General features: G+C 44.4%; 2 protein-coding genes across 7 annotated transcripts; one reads left to right on the top strand and one right to left on the bottom strand.

Annotated features, from left to right (window-relative positions):
• Nucleotides 1–218: 218 nt before the first annotated feature.
• AKAP14 (A-kinase anchoring protein 14) lies at nucleotides 219–15,122 on the top strand. 6 transcript variants are annotated; one of them, XM_073361319.2, is made up of 8 exons: nucleotides 2,603–4,125; nucleotides 4,468–4,498; nucleotides 4,577–4,697; nucleotides 4,788–4,879; nucleotides 6,430–6,511; nucleotides 8,005–8,234; nucleotides 9,008–9,060; nucleotides 9,918–15,122. In XM_073361319.2, the coding sequence occupies exons 1-8, from the start codon at nucleotides 4,043–4,045 to the stop codon at nucleotides 10,000–10,002; spliced, it is 777 nt and encodes a 258-aa protein (XP_073217420.1). In that variant the 5' UTR covers nucleotides 2,603–4,042; the 3' UTR covers nucleotides 10,003–15,122. The 6 variants fall into 6 exon arrangements, with proteins under 6 accessions (XP_073217421.1, XP_073217420.1, XP_078710385.1 ...); XM_073361320.2 differs by lacking the exons at nucleotides 2,603–4,125; nucleotides 4,468–4,498 and adding an exon at nucleotides 219–535; XM_078854259.1 differs by lacking the exon at nucleotides 6,430–6,511 and having other exon boundaries at nucleotides 8,055–8,234.
• On the bottom strand, nucleotides 10,676–18,508 carry NKAP (NFKB activating protein). The gene is made up of 9 exons (XM_073361318.2): nucleotides 18,050–18,508; nucleotides 16,813–16,893; nucleotides 16,326–16,402; nucleotides 15,977–16,096; nucleotides 14,095–14,137; nucleotides 13,521–13,636; nucleotides 13,274–13,349; nucleotides 12,309–12,458; nucleotides 10,676–11,780 (listed from the first exon to the last, which is right to left on the bottom strand). Exons 1-9 carry the CDS (start codon nucleotides 18,391–18,393, stop codon nucleotides 11,606–11,608), a joined length of 1,182 nt encoding a protein of 393 aa, XP_073217419.2. The 5' UTR covers nucleotides 18,394–18,508; the 3' UTR covers nucleotides 10,676–11,605.
• Between the last annotated feature and the right edge of the window lie 3,909 nt (nucleotides 18,509–22,417).

The raw sequence follows: 22,417 nt of genomic DNA, 5'->3' as shown, positions 1-22,417 counted from the left end.
AACACAGCATGCCTGAGAGGGCAGATTTGGAACCAGTGTCCAGACTCTGCCCAGACCCATGAAGCTTGGAAGCATATGGGATCCAAAGGTTGGGTCCAATACAGCAGCTGGGTGACTGTTCACATGGGGGAACCCAGCCACACAGATAAGGTTGCCACCTCTGAAGTTTTAAAAAAAAAAAAAAAAAAAAAGGGACTTCTGAGATTATCCTGAGTCCATAAAACTGGGAGCTGGCAGTGTGTACTGAGCACTTGTACAGATTTTCCAGGACAGCTACCTCTTAAAAAAAGAAAAGAAAAAGGGATGATCATGGGAATAGCTGGACAGGTGGCAACGATATCCATGGACAATATTCTCACTTGGGCCCAGTGGGGCTCTTTATAATGGAAATCCAATGGCAGGACTCTTCTCACCTTATAGAACATGACTTGATGGAGAACTGGAAGAGATTCCCTCTCTGATGATTACCCTGGATATACTAGAGCATATGTCTGGACAGCCGGATCAACAAGGTCTGCCTCTTCCCAGAGGGACAGTAAGTTTTTTTGGGTTGTCTGTCACAAGCCCTATCCCCCCTCTTTGGGTCTGGTGTAATCGATCCTGCAGCTTTTGGGCAGTTCTGCAACATATGTCAACACAGCACCTTGCACCTGGTTCCATTTGTTCCTGCTTCTGCATTTCTTGCTCACAACACTTGTCTTTTCAGAATCTCTCTCCCCCGCTTTCTGTGAAGGACTCCCTGCTCTGGCACTCCCCCTGCCCAGTGTTTTGAAGGGGCTAGAATTCTCTTCATTGGTGACTCAAAAAAAAAAGTCACTCAAGCTTCACAAAGTCACACTCAAGCTTCACTGGCTGGGGTCTGGCCTGAATCAGGGTTCAGGGTCTGGTTCAGGGTCTCTAGTTGCCTCCAGAGGGCTGCCTAGCATCAAGCTTTGGGAAATCAGGGTCATCCACCTGGCCTTATAATCCAAGGAGCTCTAAAGAGGGTTAGATGATGTCATGGTAAAGCTGCTTAAATTCAATGGGCCCCTTATCTATGCTACAGATCTGCTGTTGCTAGTGCGGGAATTGGGGGTCCCATTTTTGCAGCCTTAGGAGAACTATTAGTCTGTTGGAATGGATCAATTTCTGCAGTTCAGCTGGGACCCTTAAATCCAATTTCCCACTAAAGAACACAGCCGGGGCTGTTACATTCCTGAACAATCTACACAAAGAAACAAGGATTATTGCAAAGTATTGGGTACAGACCTGTGTGATTAATCAGGTGTATTAAATGAGGGGCAGGAGGCAAAACACCTCTTAAGAACACAGAGGCAGAGATTGCTAATGATCAAAGCAGGGTTTCATTGACTGCTTTCTGGTGTTTAGCTTTCATTTAATTTTCTTGTCTCCCAGAAGTAAACTAGGCTCCACTGGGTCCCTCTTACTCACAACTCCAAGGAATAGTCTCTAGTGTATCTTGGCTTATGGACTGTACAATCTACAGGGCATGGTCTCTAGGTTTCCACATGCTTCCATTGCTGAGCTATACTTCCTGTTTTCCCACATCCCTGCCTACTTCCACACTGCTTTAGGGGCACCCTGCTTTCTCTGTGCCTCTGGCACGTTTCATTGTAATGATAATAGCATTTCCATAACACCTTCCGTCTGAAGAGAGCTGTGTCACAAGCATCAATCTATACACCCTGCAACATCCCTGTGCAACAGGTATTGTTATTATCCTCAGAGGATCTGGGACTGAGACACAAAAAGGAGTTAGGCTCACATTTTCAGAAGTGGCCTCTAATTTGGGTACCTCATTGCCGCCAACCCCAAGAGTTACAAAATCTGAATCAGTTCCTCCCCCCGGCTGAATCATAAGATCTTTTTTGTAAATCTATTGTGGAGTTTAGCTTCTCTTTTTGATTTTGAACCCTCTTCCTTTGCCAGGCACATGTACCAATTAGCATTGCCAACTCTCCCACACACAGTGGGTGAGGTGAGTCTCACACTCGTTGAAGGAGCTCTGGTTGCTGTCCGACTGATTGGATGGAGCTTCCAGGTTCTCCCCAAGCCCACAATTCTAATGAGTGAACTCTGGCTCTCCCCAGCCCCACACTCCCCAGCAATCAGTTTTGTCCCTTCAACTCCAAGTCAGTGTTGACTCCCAGCCTCACTGCTGTTCCCCCAGGGGTTCTTCATCCCCCTTACCTGGCCTGGTATTTCTAGGATGGAGGGGGGAGCAGACTGACCCATTTTTCACAGGAAAGGAGGGATTGGAGCCACATTGTGCAGCTGGGCTCTGCCTGCTCCCTCTTTCAGGAGGGCAAGTGGAGAAGGCAGCCAATCAAAGAGGGTTTTCCAGGCAGAGGGGGCAGCAGAGCTGAAATTTGTGAGAAGGCTGCAGCTTCTCATGTCACCATTGGCTCCAGCCCCCGCCAAACTGCATCACTGACAAGGAAATAGCACATTGGCAACACTGGTTTAGACACCAAGAGCCAGATCCACCAAGATATTCAGGCACCTAATCCTATTGATTTTAATGCGAGTTAGGTGCCTAAATGCTTTTGAGGATCTGGGCCCAAGAGGCTGATCTTCAGAGGTGCTGAGCACCTGAGATTCCAGGTGCTGAGATTCCAAGTGGAACGATGGGGCCTCCACACCTCTGAAGAGCAGGTCCTACGTATCTGAAGTTGGACATCCCACAAACTGCTCCACCCAAACACAAAGTGCATTTTTCAAAAGTTGGCCTTTGGTCCTTGTCCAAGGACACACACTGAATCAACGTCAGAGCCAGAACTGCAACACGCTCTCCTGGTGCCCAATCCCGTGGTCTGATCACTAAACCATGCTGTAGCCCACTTCATTATTACTTCTCTTTCTCTTCCCCTTCATACTTTCCGTCCCGAGCAACATTTCTCATTCAGACATACTTGCTAACTACTTTGGTTTGTCACACAGCCACAGTCCTTTCCCCCAGTGCCAGGTCTCGGAGGCAAGCCTTGACTTTTTCAAACTTATTTTGCTCGCACCATGGTGAATTCACAGGGAAACATGGACAAACCCAATAGGACTGTCATGTGTTTCCATGTGAAGCCAGCCAACCAGTGAAAACGGAACGAAGAGCAAAGTTTCTGGGCTTAGAAATTGTATGGGATGAAATTATGAATTTGTTTTGTAGTGAAAGTTTGCCAAAAAGCAAATTGCCAGTCCCCGCAAATTTGCCCAGTTTCCCCCACCCCACTGAGTTAGCACCACTAAGCACAGCTCAGGCCTAGCCTGAATGATGCAGAGGACACAGTACACACAGTCAGAGCAGCCTGTGCATAGGGCATTTTGTGGCTGGAGGCAGGTACAAGATAATGGAAACACGACTGCAGCGTTGTCCCACTGTGCCATCACCCTGGGATGCTCATGACAGGGCAGAGCATCGGAGCTAATAAGTGGTAAAGAATTCAAGCAAGTCCCTTTCCTGTCACCAGTGGACACCCATGCAAGATTTGACCCCCTGCAGTCTTCCTCCCCTGACTTCAGACTAAGGCTGTGCACAAGGAATCTAGGAAATCCTGCACAGGCTAACCAGGGATTGAACAATCTCTCCTTACCCATTGCAGGGGCTGTAAGTCACACAGCCATAGAAGGCAGTGATGACAAAAGCTTGCTGGATCCTGAAATCCATATCCCTGCTAATGCTGGCCACCTGTTCCCTAGCAGGACTCTTCCATGAAGATTGGCCAATGAACTGCTGCTAGTTAGGATTATTATTGCATACTCGCAGCACAAGCAGAAAGGAAGACAGAGTTTGCTCCATGGAGCTCCAGTCCAAGGGCCTGATCCTGCTCAGTGGGAGCAGAACGGGAACCCCCCCCTTGACACTGACAATATCTGCACAGCCATGATGCCGGTGCTGAATAGCTAAACTTTAAGCAATTATTTTTCTTGTTTTAAAACACAATGGAATGCCTGTACATCGACTCTGATTTTCTATTGGCTGCCAGCAGTGTTGCCTGGTGACGGCTGTGTGCAAACACTCTTTTAAGGAACCCAGAGAGCCAGCTGCTTAATGAGCCCTGGGAATCTGCAGGCTACAGGGGATAGAGCAGATCCCAGCACTAAGGAAAAAACCTGTAAGGTGCATTCAGACAGGTAGGCATGAGAGCAATTCCACTCTTTCCCCCTGAAATCTGAAGAATCTAGTGCCACATTTGAGGCTCAGGCCTGATGCCCCAGGAATATCACCACTCTCTTGTCAGTGGGACCTGCCAGCTAAATCCCTGAACTTCCCTCTGCATATTACTGCAGCAAAGAGCTCAGCCCAATGCACTAAACCTATCTGGTTTATGAGAGTAGGAGAGGCTGCTTTCTAATATTGGAAGGGAGATATTTTAGGACCAGACTTTGGTGTGGGTATATACAGGGAATGAGGGGTCAGAGGCTATAAGAGAATTAACCAATGAAAGCAGCTGCTGTTTTGCTATCTCTTTCCAGATCAGCTGAAGGTCTGTTGGGGGTAGACAAGGTAAGAAAGCCCAGCTCTACCCAAGTTTCATGTATTGACCTTCTCGTAGTGAACTTGTCCATTTCTCTCTCTCTAAAGCTGATGATAATGGGTGTGGGAGATGAAGATGCTGTCATCAAGGAAAAAGCACAGATTTTAATTGAGGATGTAATCAGGGATGCAAAAGAGCATCTTCGAGATTTGCAAGAAAAAGAGAGAGGTATTGAAATACAGAGCCTGCTCCATTGAAAGTCCTTTAGCGTGTCAGAGCCCCATCAAGCAGCTTAAGCAGTATATTGTCTGTTTGCAGAAGCTGAGTACATCATCCAAAACATTCAATGGACCTCATGCAAGGACTTTACAGTGGAGAGGGGACAGCAGCAAATTGAGGAATACATGTCAGTAAGTTACAGAGCCATTCTTTCATTCAGTATAGCTGTAAATGCACCGAGCCAACATGGCCTGCTCCCTCTGAAGTTGATGAGCGAAGTTACGATCTATTATTTATTGCTGGTAGTACTTACAGTCTACTTTCCAAATGGAGGCCCAGCACCCTTTGTCCAGATGTGTTTGTAGAGCAGTCTACCTTTACAGTGCCCCATAAGTGTGGGGGGGACGGGAGGGGGTTTGAACTTCTCCACCTGACTCAATGGTGGCAGCCTAACAACTTGAGAGCTTTGAACACCCACTGAGATGTCACTTGAGTCATGCAGAGAAGGTGCTTGGACATTTTCTGGAGCTTGGTTCTGTTCCCTGATCGCTCCGAATACTCCTTTTGTACTTCTGAAACCCTTCTCACTGTTTTGGGCATCCTGCCCCCAATTCGCTTCCTCAGCAGGCCTTTTAACTACTCAATGGCACCCTTGGGTGGCTTTCCAATTGGTCGGAATGCCCTCTCTCCTCATGTGCTTGGGTGCTCTCCATTTCCTTATTGTTCCTATCTGCAAAACTCAGTGTCCTAATGGCCTTTGGATGAGACTCAGGTACGCCCATGCAGTGAAATTGCCTTTGGAAGCTTAGGCTCAGCTCCTCACAGATATTTATTTGCAGTCAATGGGAGTTAGGCACCTAAGCCCTTCTGAGGACCTGGGTTTAGACTATCTAATAGGTTCTTTTTCACTGTCACCTTCACTAGACAGCTTTTCACAAATATTACATGAAAAATCCAAGAACCTTAATAGAGCTTAAAGTACAGCTGAGGGTCTAATGCCCTATGAATACAGGAAATGCCAAAGCAGAAGACAGCACTGTTTCCTCTGGTGTAGTGGATTGCTTGCCTCCAGTGAAAAGAAAAGGAGTACTTGTGGCACCTTAGAGCCTAACCAATTTATTTGAGCATAAGCTTTCGTGAGCTACGGCTCACTTCATTGGATGTATACTGTGGAAAGTGTAGAAGATCTTGTTATATACACACAAAAAGCATGAAAAAATACTTCCTCCCACCCCCCTCTCCTGCTGGTAATAGCTTATCTAAAGTGATCACTCTCCTTACAATGTGTATGATAATCAAGTTGGGCTATTTCCAGCACAAATCCAGGTTTTCTCCCCCCCCCCCCCAACTCACTCTCCTGCTGGTAATATATATCCAAAGTGACCACTCTCCTTACATTGTGTATGATAATCAAGGTGGGCCATTTCCAGCACAAATCCAGGGTTTAACAAGAACATCTGGGGGAGGGGGGTAGGAAAAAGCAAGGGGAAATTGGCGACCTTGCATAATGACTAAGCCACTCCCAGTCTCTATTCAAGCCTAAGTTAATTGTATCCAATTTGCAAATGAATTCCAATTCAGCAGTTTCTCACTGGAGTCTGGATTTGAAGGTTTTTTGTTGTAAAATAGCGACTTTCATGTCTGTAATCGCGTGACCAGAGAGATTGAAGTGTTCTCCGACTGGTTTATGAATGTTATAATTCTTGACATCTGATTTGTGTCCATTTATTCTTTTACGTAGAGACTGTCCAGTTTGACCAATGTACATGGCGGAGGGGCATTGCTGGCACATGATGGCATATATCACATTGGTGGATGTGCAGGTATACGAGCCTCTGATAGTGTGGCTGATGTGATTAGGCCCTGTGATGGTGTCCCCTGAATAGATATGTGGGCACAGTTGGCAACAGGCTTTGTTGCAAGGATAGGTTCCTGGGTTAGTGGTTCTGTTGTGTGGTATGTAGTTGCTGGTGAGTATTTGCTTCAGGTTGGGGGGGCTGTCTGTAGGCAAGGACTGGCCTGTCTCCCAAGATTTGTGAGAGTGTTGGGTCATCCTTCAGGATAGGTTGTAGATCCTTAATAATGCGTTGGAGGGGTTTTAGTTGGGGGCTGAAGGTGACGGCTAGTGGCGTTCTGTTATTTTCTTCGTTAGGCCTGTCCTGTTTTAGGTGACTTCTGGGAACTCTTCTGGCTCTATCAATCTGTTTCTTCACTTCCACAGGTGGGTATTGTAGTTGTAAAAATGCTTGATAGAGATCTTGTAGGTGTTTGTCTCTGTCTGAGGGGTTGGAGCAAATGCGGTTGTATTGCAGAGCTTGGCTGTAGACAATGGATCGTGTGGTGTGGTCAGGGTGAGAGCTGGAGGCATGTAGGTAGGAATAGCGGTCAGTAGGTTTCCGGTATAGGGTGGTGTTTATGTGACCATTGTTTATTAGCACTGTAGTGTCCAGGAAGTGGATCTCTTGTGTGGACTGGACCAGGCTGAGGTTGATGGTGGGATGGAAATTGTTGAAATCATGGTGGAATTCCTCAAGGGCTTCTTTTCCATGGGTCCAGATGATGATGTCATCAATATAGCGCAAGTAGAGTAGGGGCTTTAGGGGATGAGAGCTGAGGAAGCGTTGTTCTAAATCAGCCATAAAAATGTTGGCATACTGTGGGGCCATGCGGGTACCCATAGCAGTGCCGCTGATCTGAAGGTATACATTGTCCCCAAATGTAAGATAGTTATGGGTAAGGACAAAGTCACAAAATTCAGCCACCAGGTTAGCCGTGACATTATCGGGGATAGTGTTCTTGACGGCTTGTAGTCCATCTTTGTGTGGAATGTTGGTGTAGAGGGCTTCTACATCCATAGTAGCCAGGATGGTGTTATCAGGAAGATCACCGATGGATTGTAGTTTCCTCAGGAAGTCAGTGGTGTCTCGAAGGTAGCTGGGAGTGCTGGTAGCGTGGGGTCTGAGGAGTGCCACAAATTAGAAATGCACCAGATCAACTACGGTAGGCAAAATTGAATGAAGAAACATCCTTCTGAATTCTACAGCCTTTTTGCTTGGAAGCATTAGGATGACAACCCAGCTAACTTTAACTTGCCTTCTGTTATTACAAACGCTGCTCTGTGTACATTGAATCTTCTAGGAATCTTGTTAAACTATTTGCCTCAGTAATATGCTGTAGAAATAAGTTCTTGAGGTGACTGTGATTAGACAGTTTTTAAAAGTAGCATTTCCTTTTTACCATGTCCCCTCAATCTTGATGTGTGTGGCAGAGTTAAACAAGAGCAACTCAATCTCTTTTTTTCCCCACTTCCCTTAAGTCATCTGTACTAGAGAGTGGAAGACTTATAGTGTGGTGTATGTTCAGCAGACGTGGGAGTTTCATGGGAGCTGGCTTCACTGGTCAGACTACCTCCAGGAACAAGAATTGACGTACAGCAAGAGGTACCACTACCGGGTTCGCTGGAGCATCCCAACATGCAGGAAGCCCATCCCACGAACAACAGCATGCATCTATTTCATCATTGAGATCTCCAAAATTAAACCACCTGTACGTATTTAAAGTGTTACTCAACCATCTCATTTTCCCCTTTGAAATGTGAAAGTAAAAAAATTTCACTTTACTCCCTCTGTGGAATGAGAAAGCAGTAAATTAAATTATTACAGTATGTAAGGTGGGAGGGCTGTCAAAATTTGTCCGAGTAAGTGATACTGCACAAGTGATTAGATCAATACTTGATCCCTGTCAAGATTCTGGTTTGAATCGGTCTCTCTGCAAAATGAGAAAACATCCTATAATGTGCTGTGACTAATATTCCAGGAAGGGGCCTGTGATATGAATGCTACAACCTGAGAGACCCTCACTAAAACTGATAGTTCTTTGGCCTTCCCTCCCCTTCGCTGCTAAAATGTAACCTTAGAGTGCGTGCTACTGTGGTCCTTTCATTCATTTTATATTGTTTGCAAATGTGCTGTAATACTATGAAGAACTATCACAAAACTAAATGTCAAAATAATTGAAGTTTTCACTGACCCATCTGACTTCCTTTGATGGTTTTTGCTTACTCACTCAGTTGCAATTCTGTGGTTTGTCCAGTAGAGCTCCCACTCTGTAATACGACTTGGTAAAGTCTAGCTGTCTGGCTCGAGGAAGACTTAGATTTGTGTGTAAGCAAATACCTTCTGCTCTTAGAATAAGATAACGGATGACATTGTTCTAGCCACGCAACCTTTTACAAAAGAGAATTGTAATGGATAAAAACGCCTACTTTAACTGTACTCTCGGAAATGTCTGAACTGTACCCCCACTTTCATCTATTGCAGACCTTGCCAGTTGAGGTATTCTTCATTTTGGAATCAAATAGGTTCATTCACAGGTATATTTTTTTCTGTAGCTTTTTTTAAAGCAATGAACCAGTGTAGAAGGGCCCTAGCAACGGTGCATAAACCATGGTTAATTTCAGGTATGTCCAGCTATATTAGAAATGGGTACAGATAGGCCCCACCCCACCATAGCTGAGTGTGTCAGGGAATCAGCGCCAGCAGGCTGATGCTGTCTGGCCCTGCCCTGCTATTGGCTGCTCTAACTTACACCAGCTGAGGATCTTGTGTTTTGGCCATACTCTCCACCAGGGCTCAGTGGTTGTGACATAAGTCAACTATGGTGACACTACAAATTCTGGGGCCTCCCCCCAGGGAAAATTCCAGGCTGTTTCTGGCATTTGTGGCACCATACGGGTGAAGCGGGGCTAGGAGTCTAATCCATGAGGTGTATGTGGAATGCTAATAACAACTCACAGCCTTATACAAACTGGGAGCCCAACCTAGCTCCACTAGCATTCGAACAAGATCTACGTAAATTTATCTTTTTATATCCCAAGCAAGTTGTAGGACAGCGCTTCAGCAGAGGCAGGAAAGTGAGCTGGCTATAGCCGAGTTCTTAAAAAAAAATCCTGTCTATGCGACTCAGGGAAACCACACTAAAATCCCACCAGCAAAAAAACACTCAAACCCCACCGAGCTAGCATAGTTCTTTATCCCAGCATGTACATGTTCCATGGGTGTCTATTTCCTGCGTACTGAATTAGTGATGGATTTACACAGGCCTAAAAAGCCTCATTCTTCCAGGGGATAGGCTTGCCCACTTCAAAGGGCCTCCTTCCAGCTGCCAGAACTCTGATTTGCAGCTGACTGCTACCATTATTCTTACACTGGTTTGTTCTGTTTTTTCTAGACCAGGACAGTGTCGGTTTAGGGAAAAGTGGCTCAAAGACATCATTGAAAGCAAGAAAATTCTCATGGACAGCATAACTTTCTAAATAAACATTTGCTTCAGATTAAATCCAATTCAAAAGGGCACCTACAATATGTTGGTGTTATATGGAAATAAACTAAGGGCACTGGAACAGGCTTTTTTGTTTTGCCTTTCCTTCTCTTTTACTAGCTCTTCTGAATTAGATCGTACAAGAATGGTACCTGGCTACTAAATCATGAACACATGTTTTAAATTAGTGTGACAATAACATCGACAGCTTAAGGACCTGATCTTGCAACTGGCTCTGCACGGACACATAGGAAACACCAGCAGAAGAGAGTTCCAAGATCAGGATATACATAGTTTAAAATGATGAGAGGTAGGTTAAGCCTAATGTTATGTTAAAACAAGGTTTATAAATCGAACAGAAGTGGATAACAGGATTTCTAAAGTTTTTATGGAAACCTACTACAGGGTGTAAGTATTTCTACCCCTCAGAACTAGAAACCAGGGATTTTAAAAGTACATTCAGACGCTATTTTACTTTTTTTTTTTTTTTTTTTTAAAAAGTATATAAGAAAGAATAAGTCAAAGGATATACAGGATACTCATTTTGGAAATATGATGACCAGATGGCAATGGGGGAATACTGGATAAGAATTGATCAGGAGTAGGCCTCTAACCGCAAATCTTAAGAGATTAATACTACTGAAAAAAGAAAATTAAAATACAAGGAGTTAAAATCGTAAGGGTTTAATCTAGAAGATTTCCAAGAGGAAAGAAATTCAGAACTGGAATTAAAATCCATCTTCTGTTACTACTTATATATTTCCAGGACTTCTAAACACTGGTTACTACTGCCCCGCACCTGAGAGATATATCTATGTACAGCAGTTAAGCAGAGAAGGAGACAAGCTTTTAGTTCTTTCATTCAGTGTCCTGGGATTTTGGAGGTTCTAGGCCAGACCCTTAAAGTTACTACTTCTATAATATACACTGCTTGTGATCTTTTTTAAAATAGTTGAAACCAAGATCTATTAAATTACAAATATATTTCTATTTACAAATGGAATCTGAACCACAAGCCATGAAGTGAGTTTTCTTCCTCAAAACAACTAAAAGGAAACCATAAATGTACAGTGTGTAAAGAACTTTTCGCAATTGCATCATAAATGAACAATCATCAAATCTAAATGGCTATTTAGGAATTCCTTATTTTTTGCTACTAATAGTAGTCTGTTCATGGTGGTGAAGTCTAGTCTGATTTTGTCCATGATGATTAACCAAAATAAATGGAAGATAGTTATGTTTCATTTCACCAGCAGCAGCCCAGCTGATGATGGTATCCTGTTGTGTCCATATCCAGGTCTAATACAGTGCATTACCATCTTGTAGAATCATGAATCTCCCTGAGTACTCCTCAGTCTCATTCAGGATTCTGTACTTCCCCTAATGGCAGTTGCCTACAGCTGGTGAACGAGTTGTCCAAGAAAGCCTGCTAAGGGTGATTATTTCTTGATACAAATGATCCAGTCCTGAGAAATGCATCCCATCGGGTGGAAGGCACTGCAGTACTTTACAGCTGTTTCCAAGTCACAAGAAGGTGATAGCCACTGTTTACTACAATCCGTGCTGTACAATTGGGGGGAAAAAAAGTGGGGGTGGAGTTATTTGTCTTCTTTGCCCTTAGTCTTTCTGTAGACCATCTCCCGGAAGCTAGCCAGGATCTTGTTCTCTCGCTTCCGTCTCTCCTCCTGGTTGAAAGATGCCAGAGCTCTCTTCTCATCGGCACTGTAGATCTGGTTCTCTTTACGCAGACGCACAGCTTCCATTCGGCGATGCCTGAGGAGAACATTGCATTTGTCAGGAGGCAAAAAACCATTTATCCGTACCCTCTTTGGGAGACTATTTCCCCACCCCGCATTGCACAGCCTACACTGCCTGTCCTATTATCCAATATGCTATCTGGAACTCACCAACACTGCCGTCTCTATTATCTAACCATCAGGCTTCCAGTGATCTGAACTCAGACTATATTTACATTCTAGTGCGATTATAATACCTAGCTCTTATATCGTGATTTTTCATCTGTAGACCTCGAAGAAGTTTCCAAAGGAGGTCTGAATCAGTATTCCCATTTTACAGAGGGGAAACTACTGCAAAGTATATTTGTCCTTGGGAAAACATACCTGTAACAAACTTACTGTAGATCAGCAGAGATGAACAAGTATGTTTGTAGTCGCAGACTGTTTAACCTTTTTGATTGTTGCATAATATACACACGTAGCAACTTTTCTTTGGTGCTTTCAACTGGGTCTCCTACGCAGTCGTAAATCTCACCCTAAGTATCATCATCAAAAAAACCCCTACCTGCTACCACTCATCACATAACCAGAGCTCTCGAACGATGCGATCTCTTCACTGGTCAGGCCAATTTCACCTCTTCGAGGGATGCGTTTTCCAGCCTTTACGTACTCTGCCATAGCTGCACCTTCACCAGGCAGCAAAGCGTGGCCATAGCTTTAATTAAAAAAAAAAAAAGTCATCAGTTTCAAACTGAAGCAGTCACAAGAGTAATTAAATCCATGAGCGAACGCAGAGGAGCCCTGATAAATCTAGCACTGAGAACTCAACAAAGTGATATGTATTTCATGCAACCAGAGCAGCAACAGAATTAAGTTTGTTCAAACTCTTGGACATGACATACTGGAACACTTGCTCCCATGCTGGATTTCCAGACTCACTGAAGCAAGGAAGTTTGTAACAAAAGGTTCCATTTACTGCAGGACGGCCTTCCTCTGGGCGGACACGTTACTGAAACATTACTGGTGCTCTGGGACAGCTGAAGCGGAAGGGTCACTAAAAGTAACTCACTTGACATCTCGCTATTCATCACCCTATATAGCCATTTCTCCAGTTAATGTCTGTGCTTCCTTTATTCTGGCAGTTTCCATCAATGAGAGAGATTGTAAGTCATGAGCTGAATCAAAAATTAATTAATTATAATGGAGAATTTGATTTAATGGTAAACTGGAATAAAGTCACCACATTGCAGAAAGTATTTGAAAAAATAATACTGTAACATGGCCACTCTATTGAAAACAATGTAACAAACTGCCTAACAAAAGTTACCAGGTACACATACTGCAAGTTCTAGCTGATTTCAGTAGGTTTTCAGTTTAAGAATAAAACACAGATTTAGTGCCTCTAACAAATGAAAGTCTGCGAGAAAACATCACCTTCTCTCCTGGCTACAGGTACTATCTGGCATGGCAACCTTCATGTTTATTTTCCTTGATTTGATCTGTTTGTGTAAATCATATATGACTACTTACTTCAAAGGCCTATCATCTTGAGATGCATGCATTTTTGGAGCTTCTGGTCCAATTAAATTATCAGCGTCTGTATTTTCTGCAATACAAATAATCACAAATATTATTACTTTACCCTCTGCTTTGCACAAATCTGTCACACACCTGATTAAGTCAGGTCAGTTACACAGGACATCAACATATCATCAACTGATATGACTGAACACAATACCTAGGAGTTTAACACAAGTGTTAAATAGAAAGAACCTACTTGATCTCTCAATCCAGAGATCATCCCCTTGAAGAGCTTCATCATCAGAATCTTCACTACTTGAATCACTGGATTTTTTCCTACTCCTCTTACTCTTCTTTTTCTTAGACTTCTTTCTGTAACGAAGTTAAAGATGAGACAGACAGACATTTATATGCCTAACAGGGAAAAGGGAATAGTGCTAGAGGCCAGGCTTACTTGATCAATTTTTCAAGCAGCATCCCAGTGGAGGGTTCAATTGGTATCTATCTGTTCAGTAAGTCACAAAAAACATTTCATTCTACAGATCCAGCAAGTACCATTGTGGGTCTTCCACACACCATTCTTTGGCAGATTCGTCTTTAAAGTTTGGACTGGGTCCTTCATTAGCCAGAATTCAGTTGGTCTGAGGTAGAGTCATGAAGATTCTGAAGTGAGGCTATTACATGATACCATGGGCCTCTTAACTACAGGAGACACAGAAGTGTTGGCCCTTCCTTACTCATCAGCTAGGGAAACAGTATCATAATACCGCTGTTCTCTCATGGAAGACACATACAGATTTAAAAGCAATATTTTAAGAGACTGCTCTTACTTTCTATGTTTCTTTTTCTTCTTTGTTTTCTTTTTATCTTCATCTGAAAAATCAAACATACAATCACCAAAAAAGCCCACGGTAATAAAATGAAGAAAGTACCGCACTTTATTGGAAATATAACCCGCCCCACACAACAGCAGCTAAAGTAAGGTGGAGAGAACTGGTCTTGCAACATTGAGCTACTCACCTGGGATAAAAGTAGAAATGCCTCTGAATTCCTCAGTTCACCCTACACCAGAATGGCTTAGTGATTAGCTACTACTCATGGGGGAATTCTGCACCACTGTGCATATGCAGAATTCATATCCAGTGCAGAATTTTTTCGCCCATAGAAAATACATTCTGCTGAGAAGTGCTGCAGTTACGTCTTTCACCCATCATAGGCCGCTGTGGCGCCAGAACAGGCTGCTGCATTCATCGCAGCACCCTGTCAGTGGCGCCAGTTTAGGATAGAGTGGGGCACATCAAGCTGCTGGGGGGGGGGGTTGTGTCACAGACTGGGGTTCAAAAGGGCTAGTGTGGTATGTGCAGGGAATTGACTGGGCACAGGCTCAGGAACTACTGGGGTGACAGCACTGAGCCAGGGGCTGAATGTGAGAGGTGCTGCAGGGATACATGGGGACAGGGGCAAATGTGCCTGACTGAATGGGAGAGGCTTGGAGTGGGCCAGGGTCTGCATGGGGGAGACTCCCCAACTCTGTAACAATCCCCACCCTTGAAAGCCCCATGCCCATGTTTCATACTTCTCCCATCCACACCCAACCCTCCAGGTTCACTCCCAGGCTCCTCTCCCTGAGCTCCTCCATTACCCAACTCCCCCAAGGCTTTGCACTGCTTCTGAGGGGTGTGGGAAATATGTTTCTGTATTGTAGTTTAAATGAATTACTTGAAGTTCTGTATTAATATGCCTAGTAAGGAATCTATTTGTCAAAAAAACATTACCTGAATCTTTTTTTTTTGGTCTGTATTGTTACAGACATACTTACTGACAGGTATTTTGAAATAAATTACCAAAATAATTGAAACTGGCGTGATTGTATTGTGTTATTTTGACAAATAAAATACGGAGAATTTGCAGAATTCTAAAATATTGAGCACAGAATTCCCGCAGGAGTAACCGTGCATTAGAGGGGAGGGTCTCAATTCCAGGTCATTTACAATATCCAAACACAGTCAAAACAATATTATTCAATGTACTCATATACTATCACCACCTGAACGGAAATGCCTGATGGATTAAATTCAGGATACCATTCCCTGATGGCCAAACCCCATGTACAGGAACAAGAGACACTGCAAACTCAACAGAACAATGAAAGAATTTAAAATAAAGGATTAGTGATTAATTTCTATTGGAATGGCTACTGAAGTCAAGCAACAGAGGCTGTATGTTGCCTCTGGTCTAGAATGTTGTGACTTCACATCCTGCACAAAGTGGATTAGGGCTGAGAGACTTCACAGAGGATGTGTTTTGAGGAGACATTTGAGTAGAGAGGGTGGTTATTTGGTGCACAGGAACAGAGGCTATTCTAAATAAAAGAGGTAGCACTGAGATGAGAATGAGAAAAGGGCACAAAGGGAAACCGTTCAACCTTAGTCTTGAATAGAGCCAGAAAAAATTAGAGCTTAACACAGGTACAAGTAGAATTAAAAAAAGCTTCACTACAATTTATATGGATCTTGGGACAAGAGAAAAATTTGTCTTCAGAACGTATTCTGTAGGTCAACAGATTTTTTTTCCCATAATGAGCAACTAATGTATGAAATCCCAGAATGTCACGAGGATGCCAGCACAACAGATGCAATATTCCACATGATTATAAAGAACACATACAATAGGTTTCAGACCATATAGTTTAATAGAAGCCTTTTTTCTTACCACTGGTGTTTAGCTCAGACTCAGACTCGCTGTCACTGTCCCCAGAATGCTTTCTGTGTTTTCTTTTGGATCTCTTTCTTTTCTTTTCCTTTTTCTTCTTCTTCTTCTTCTTTCTCTCTTCTGTAAAGATTTAAAAAGAGAATGTTACCTGCAAGATGATTATAGTCTGGCACTCCATTAATATTTTTGGATCCTAGTATGCTAGCATCCCCCTCTCATAGAACTCTATCGTGCCGGCTTTGCTGAGTCCTACTGAAGTCAGTAGAGTTCTTTGTAAGTAAGGTGAATAGATTCTAACCCTCAATCTTCTGTTAGTGTGCAAACAACTTCTATGGTCAAAACGAAATACCTTCTGAACTGGAATCTGAAGAGCTACTCTTCTTAGATTTCGCCTCCTCATCTTCTACTGGGGTATGCTCATCAGAACTGAACAGAAACAAAAATATCTTAATTATGCAATATGATTTGAAGTGCAGATTATTTATCCAAAATCAAACACACATATAATTGTTTGAAGATTCAGAGCCTGTGTTAGTAATGAATGAAACCATTAAATAGCTAATATTTGAGTCACTCTCTGAACCACAAGACAACATTATTTGATCTACAACTGCTGAAACCTCATGTAATTGATCTGTTGGGATTATATGAAAAATCGTATCCAGCTATGACTGTTTAGTGATTTAACTTTGGAGACGCATAATATGAAATATAAAAAAAGCAGAACAAGAACATTTCTGTAAAGTAATAGTAACATTTAATAACAATACTATTTTAACATAAGACTCCAGACCAGAGTTCCTGAAGGAGAAAAACCCGCAAGAGAAATTACTTACTCTGGGTCAGGAACCTTTGGTGACAGTCCCCAGACTTCAGGTGCTCCCAGTTCACCAATCCTCTCTCTCTCATTTAGTCTCCTGTAAAGGCAGATACTGCATTAAAACCTAATGTGCTAATATTCGAAACCTGAGTAGTTTGTGTTTAGCAGCATTTCTAGTCTCTGAAATTAGATTTCGTGAAAGGATATTTTCTTCACTTTAGTATTTAAAATTTGTTTATTCCCTCCAAAACCAAGACTTAATTCAATGTTAGTTTTCTCAGTCACCAAGGAGACGGGAACCAATGCAGGTCTGAGAAATCTTAAAGTGGACCTCTGCAAGTTTCAGTTAACCCTCAGACTTTGTAGCCTAGTAAAACAGGATTTTTGGCCACATATGTAATGTTCCAAATGAATTGTCTTAGGAAGTGGATGTAATCATCACAGATAGACACATTATTTGTTATTATGAAAACTAAAAGGCAAATGTAACTAGTCTGTGGCAAATTATTGCACGAGACATCCCTCTGGCTGCCCTGATCTATAAAATGGAAAATATAATCTGTAGAGACAACAAATTCCAATATGTGATGGTTTGCTTTTGAGCAGAACCATCCATTGCATGTTCACACTTGTCATCGCTGTAGGCTGTATTATTTCCAAGCTTGTCACCGCTGCAGGCTATCCAAGATAGCTTAATGAGCTGGGCCCTATCATACCTGTGGGGCTACACCATTACATTAATACAGATGACTCAAATCTACTTCATTTCATGTCCTTTGGAGCTCCTAATTACCTCCCCCACAGTTTCTTTAATGGATAAAATTAAGGCAAAACTGACAAAGTCTCCCAAAAACGAAGGTGGAACAAGCAATGAATCTGGTCGCTAAGTGGTGAGCAGCCATGGGTCATTTAAAACAAGACTGGAGAAGGCACTTAAAAATATTCTGCAGGGAACACTCCTCCACTTGGAAAAAGGGAGGGTCTCTCATGTCTGTGGGACCAAGGATAGTGGACAGAGAGAGGAGGCTGCAGGGACCAGATAGCCAGAGCGTGGGTGGGATGGACCCTGGGTGCGTTGCCAGGGTTGGGGGTCTGGTTCTTGGCGTGGGGGCCAGGGCAGGGTGTCCGACGATCAGGGATGAGAGGACGGTGCTGTTTCGAGATGGCTGAGGCTGGTTCTTGCCCCTGCCTCTCCTCACAACACCCTGGCTCGGGTCGGGGGGCGACTCGGGGGCCCGGGGTTAGGGGCTCGCCTCAACCGCAGGATCTCCTCCTTCTCCTTCTCGTAGTAGTCCGGCCACTGCTTCCCGCCGCCGCCGTGGTGATGGTGCCCGTGGTGAGCGGAGGAGGAGCGCGGCCCGCCCGGCGTGCGCTCCCGGGAGCGGGACCAGCTGCGGCTCCGCCGGTGGCCCAAGTGCTTCACGCCGTTGCGCTCCCGGGACCGCGACCTCCTGCCCCGCTTCTCGGGAGACGCAGGTCGGTGGGGGCGGCTGGGTCTCGGGGGTGAGGGGCTCGCCGAGGAGCTGCTGCTGCTGCCGCCCTTCCGCCGGGAGCCTGGGGAGCCTTGGGGGCTTCGAGACCGGGACACCGGGGCCATCACGGCCTCCCCGGGCCGGGACCAGGAGAAGCCTCCCGGGTTGCTATCCTAGCGCCAGCAGCGACCGCGGGGTACTTCCGGGTGGCGCACTAGTGAACCACCCCGTGCACCACCACTTCCGGTCGCTGCACTCGTCCCTCGTAACTAAGAAAGTACTTCCGGGTACCTCCATTGACATCCGCCCCCAGGGAAACAACTTCCGAGTGCTACCGCCAAACCCTTCCGGTGCTCGTGCCAAGAGGAAAGGAACATCCGAGTGCACACACACTAGCTCACCGCACGGCAACGAGGCTGTGTGGTTTGGTTCCTAGGCCAGGTTTCGTTGCGGGATGCACGAGAAGGGGCAGGGGGCCGAAGGGCCCGGTAAGGAGACGGACGCGGTGCGGGGAACGAGGGGAGGAGCGCAGCCGGGGCAGCGCCCCGCGGGCCCCATCTGGCAGCCGGGCAGCCTGGCCCCCCACGCGCGGGAGCCGAGGTGGGAGGGCACAGGAGCGACCCCCCACGCGGGTGCAGGGGAAACAGCCCGCCCTGTGGCGAGGGGGCAGGACGGGAGCTCAACACCCCCACCCACCACACCCCGCCCCCTGCTGGGGATGGGGTCCCCCCCCCGGTTCCGGGGAGGGGGCGGGCCTGAGCCCCTGTGGAGGAGCAAGAGCCAGTGACCCTGCCCGCAGTGGGAGCCTGATTCGCCCCCAGGGAACCGGCCTGCGGCCAGTATCTGCACTGGCGCAGCTCACGGCCCAGCCATCAGATGGTAGCAGCTTTTAGTCCCTACTTGAGGCAGCCAAGCAGCAGCGAGAGGTCTCTGGATCCCATCCCAACCCCTAGTTCCCTCCGCTTCCATTGCTGCCGTGAGGTGTCACTGGGTCATGTAATCAGGGGCTCTACAAAGGTGCCAGTAAATAAGGAGGAGGCAGAAGCCTGCCGGAGATGGAAGTGCACAAAGAGAACAGGAGTAACTGCAGCCAAAACCGGTGTCGTGCAGCTGTGTTGGCATTGTCATCGGCACCCCGTCCTGTGCAAGCTCTGAGATGCACAGTGATAACCTGGCAAGCTGCTCACAGTGCTTCAGTCAAAGGGATGAATAGGTTTGAGTAGGTTTGAGTGAAATAAAAGTACTGTCATAAAAAGACTTTGCCTCACTGATCCATGCTCTATTGTGCCTACTCTTGATAATTACAGTGCCCTCTACATGGGAATGAGTATGCAAGTTCTGGAAAAGCCTCGCAATACAGCAGCCCATATTATTGGCCAACATCAAAAGGCAGATGTGCATCTCTGCAATCTCGTGCCGTCAGCAACTACACAGACTAAGCTTTGAATGCCAGATAGACACTTCAAAGTCACAGTACTAATCTCCAAAGTTCTCTCTTCAAATGGGATGTGTCTCATCTGCCTGAATTAACATCCATGACACTTGCACTTCTCAGGAATGATGCAGCCAGTTGCACTTCTCAGGAATGATGGAGCTGTCCACAACAAGGACAATATTTAGAATGAGTAGAAACAGCACTTTTTCAGTGGACAGCTCATGCTTATGGAATTCCCTTCCCCAAGAAATTAGAATGACAGACTCTTCCTGCTTTCATGTGTAAGTGCAAGATCCAACATTTCCCCCTTAGTTTTCCTGCAACAGTTAAACCCCCCCCCCCCCACATCAAACAATCCTCTCCCCCAACCAAAGAGCTGGTGCCACAAAACCCCTCTCTGTAAGTGTATATAGGGGAGAGAGAGAATCTGCAATTTGCTATCTGCTTCCATTTGCTTGCAATGGACTAAGATGCATTGTGGTTATTGTGGTAAAAATATATGGATAGAAGATTATTAAAAGTAGGTGGTTTTAAATAACAAATGTAATTTTTTAAAAGTGCTCATGTTTGAAAACTGACTTCAGGGGCTGGATGGCTGAGGGCATATATAAGTGGTATGGAGTCTTTCACATATAGGTCAACACTATGAGTCAAACCCTAGTTGGTAGAAACTAAAAACTATTTCCATCCGATGGTTGTTATGGTGGCTTTGATCCAGTTCTCAAGGGACAGGTCTACAAAAACAGTATCTCAGTTTACATTAATAATATTGTTGGCATTTACATCAGAAAGGCTTTACTCTTTTTGGTGAACAGTTACTTACAGTAGTAGTGCCATTAGCTTCAGTGTGATTATCACGTGAGTGACTGCTCACCAATGTGAATAAGGTCTCCACAATCTGTGACCAAGTTTTTAGTGGGTTGTGGAAACTGATTTTCACTGGCACTCTAAAACTGGTCTCTCCAGCACAGGGTTGAGAGCAGGGACACCTGCATTGCTGTTATCAGTGTTGTAAATATTATTTGGATAAATAGAGGGCGTCAGTCTGTCAATGTAGAACATTTCATCAGCACTGAAGGAATAAGCAAACATGAAAAACAAAGAAAAAAAAACATTATGTTTTCATTAGTCCTTAGAACATGAGACTTAGTGTTTGGATGGAAAACATGTTCTTTTTAACTTTCTTTTAAAAAATCCTTAAACAACAGGTGCACCTTAGAATCATAATAAGCAACACAGTAATAATCCAGAGAGTTATGAAAGTTATGTAATAAAAGTAAACAGCCCTTTGCTTTCTAGGATGGTGCCAGGGGAGGAAATCTTTATCAAGGATGTTTTCTTTAATTAAAAAAAAAAAAAAGCCCGTTTGGAGGTAACAGTTTTTCTTTTGCGTGGGGAAGTACAGTATAATATTGTCCTGACATCAAGTCAGCTTGCCATAAATACCCAAAGAAGCATTTCATAATATTATCACATACTGTAAGGCCTATGCCATCTTATGTAGGCCAAAATCAAATCAAATCAAATAGAAGGATATATCTGAATTTTGTTTATAGTTGGACAGCCATTTCAGTTACCAGGTCTATAATGTGTGGTATGAGCAGCATCTGGAAGCAGCAAGAAATCTGTTTAAATTGTATATTGAAATTGGTAAACATACAGCCTTACATGAGATGTGCTTGTACAAAGAGAGTTACTAGAGACCTGCACAATGCATTGTATTCTTATATTATGTCTCTATGCAGTTAGGTTGGGATACCTCTTCCATTGCCGTAAGTACTGTGGGGATCATGACAGTGACAACATCAGAGGACATCACTTGCCTTATGCTTTTGAGTAATCTCTAGTGAACTTAGATAAGGATACCTTTTTTTAAAAGGACACTACGTATGTTAGTGGTAGGGCTCACTGAATGAGTCCAGGGAAAATCTAACCCAGCTGCACTGTTGTCTGCTGAACCTGGACTTCATGAGGTAAGGCTCAGTGGTACCAGGAAGCTGAAGGCAGTCAGAGTGGAAGACCCTGAAATAATGTAGTGGAAGCACTGCCCAAGTTAGCACAGCAAGTGTGGAAGCAAACAACTTTCATTCTAATTCTGAGAGTGGGAGAAGAGAGGTGAATTGAGTACAGGTCAGCGAGCCTGAGTTCTAATCCCAGCTCTGACACAATCTGTCTGTGGAACTAGACTAACTTGAAGTCAGAATTTCAAATCAGTTGAGCACCTCCTGCCCCCAGTGAAGTCACTCAGCTTTCAGTTGCACTGAAGGCAGCTGTGGTTGCTCATCACCTCTAAAACTAAGACCATGAATCTCTCCTTTAGTTTTTCTGTTGGTAAAATAGTGATTAAAATACTCACCTACCTCTCAGGAGTCTTCTGTGCATTAATTAGTTAATAGTTGTAAAACAGCATGTGGGCCTGTTAACAGAAAGTCTTCCACAGACTTTCATGGGAATTGAATCAGGCTTTATAACCATATTAAAAGCCGACCAACACATAAAATACTGCAATGCAAAACAAAAAATAGACATGGAAATTAGTGTTTTACAGTCCTTCTGGCATCAGCAGTGTTTCCGGCATCAAAATATTGCCCTTTGTGTAGAATATCATTTCTGTCCCTGGAGGTAGTCCAGGCTAAAATGACTCATATTTTAATTGTTACTGAAAATTCAACCTAGATCTTCAGTGTAGGTATTTCTGGCTCCTGACATGTTCA

This window comes from Lepidochelys kempii, chromosome 9, assembly GCF_965140285.1.
Source record: "Lepidochelys kempii isolate rLepKem1 chromosome 9, rLepKem1.hap1, whole genome shotgun sequence".
NCBI lineage: Eukaryota > Metazoa > Chordata > Testudines > Cheloniidae > Lepidochelys > Lepidochelys kempii.
Note: the sequence above shows the minus strand (reverse complement) of the source record. Positions and strands in the feature narration are given on the sequence as shown.

What these genes read in the sequence shown, in the direction of transcription:
- AKAP14 (XM_073361319.2), top strand. Translation starts at nt 4,043, where the DNA reads ATGAGCCCTGGGAATCTGCAGGCTACAGGGGATAGAGCAGATCCCAGC. An exon ending in TCACATTGGTGGATGTGCAG is followed by an intron (nt 6,512 to 8,004) that starts GTATACGAGCCT and finishes ACTTCCCTTAAG; the next exon opens with TCATCTGTACTAGAGAGTGG. An exon ending in TCTCCAAAATTAAACCACCT is followed by an intron (nt 8,235 to 9,007) that starts GTACGTATTTAA and finishes CATCTATTGCAG; the next exon opens with ACCTTGCCAGTTGAGGTATT.
- NKAP (XM_073361318.2), bottom strand. Translation starts at nt 18,393, where the DNA reads ATGGCCCCGGTGTCCCGGTCTCGAAGCCCCCAAGGCTCCCCAGGCTCC. An exon ending in TCTCTGGATTGAGAGATCAA is followed by an intron (nt 13,350 to 13,520) that starts GTAGGTTCTTTC and finishes TTTGTATTGCAG; the next exon opens with AAAATACAGACGCTGATAAT. An exon ending in TATGTGATGAGTGGTAGCAG is followed by an intron (nt 11,781 to 12,308) that starts GTAGGGGTTTTT and finishes TGTTCTCCTCAG; the next exon opens with GCATCGCCGAATGGAAGCTG.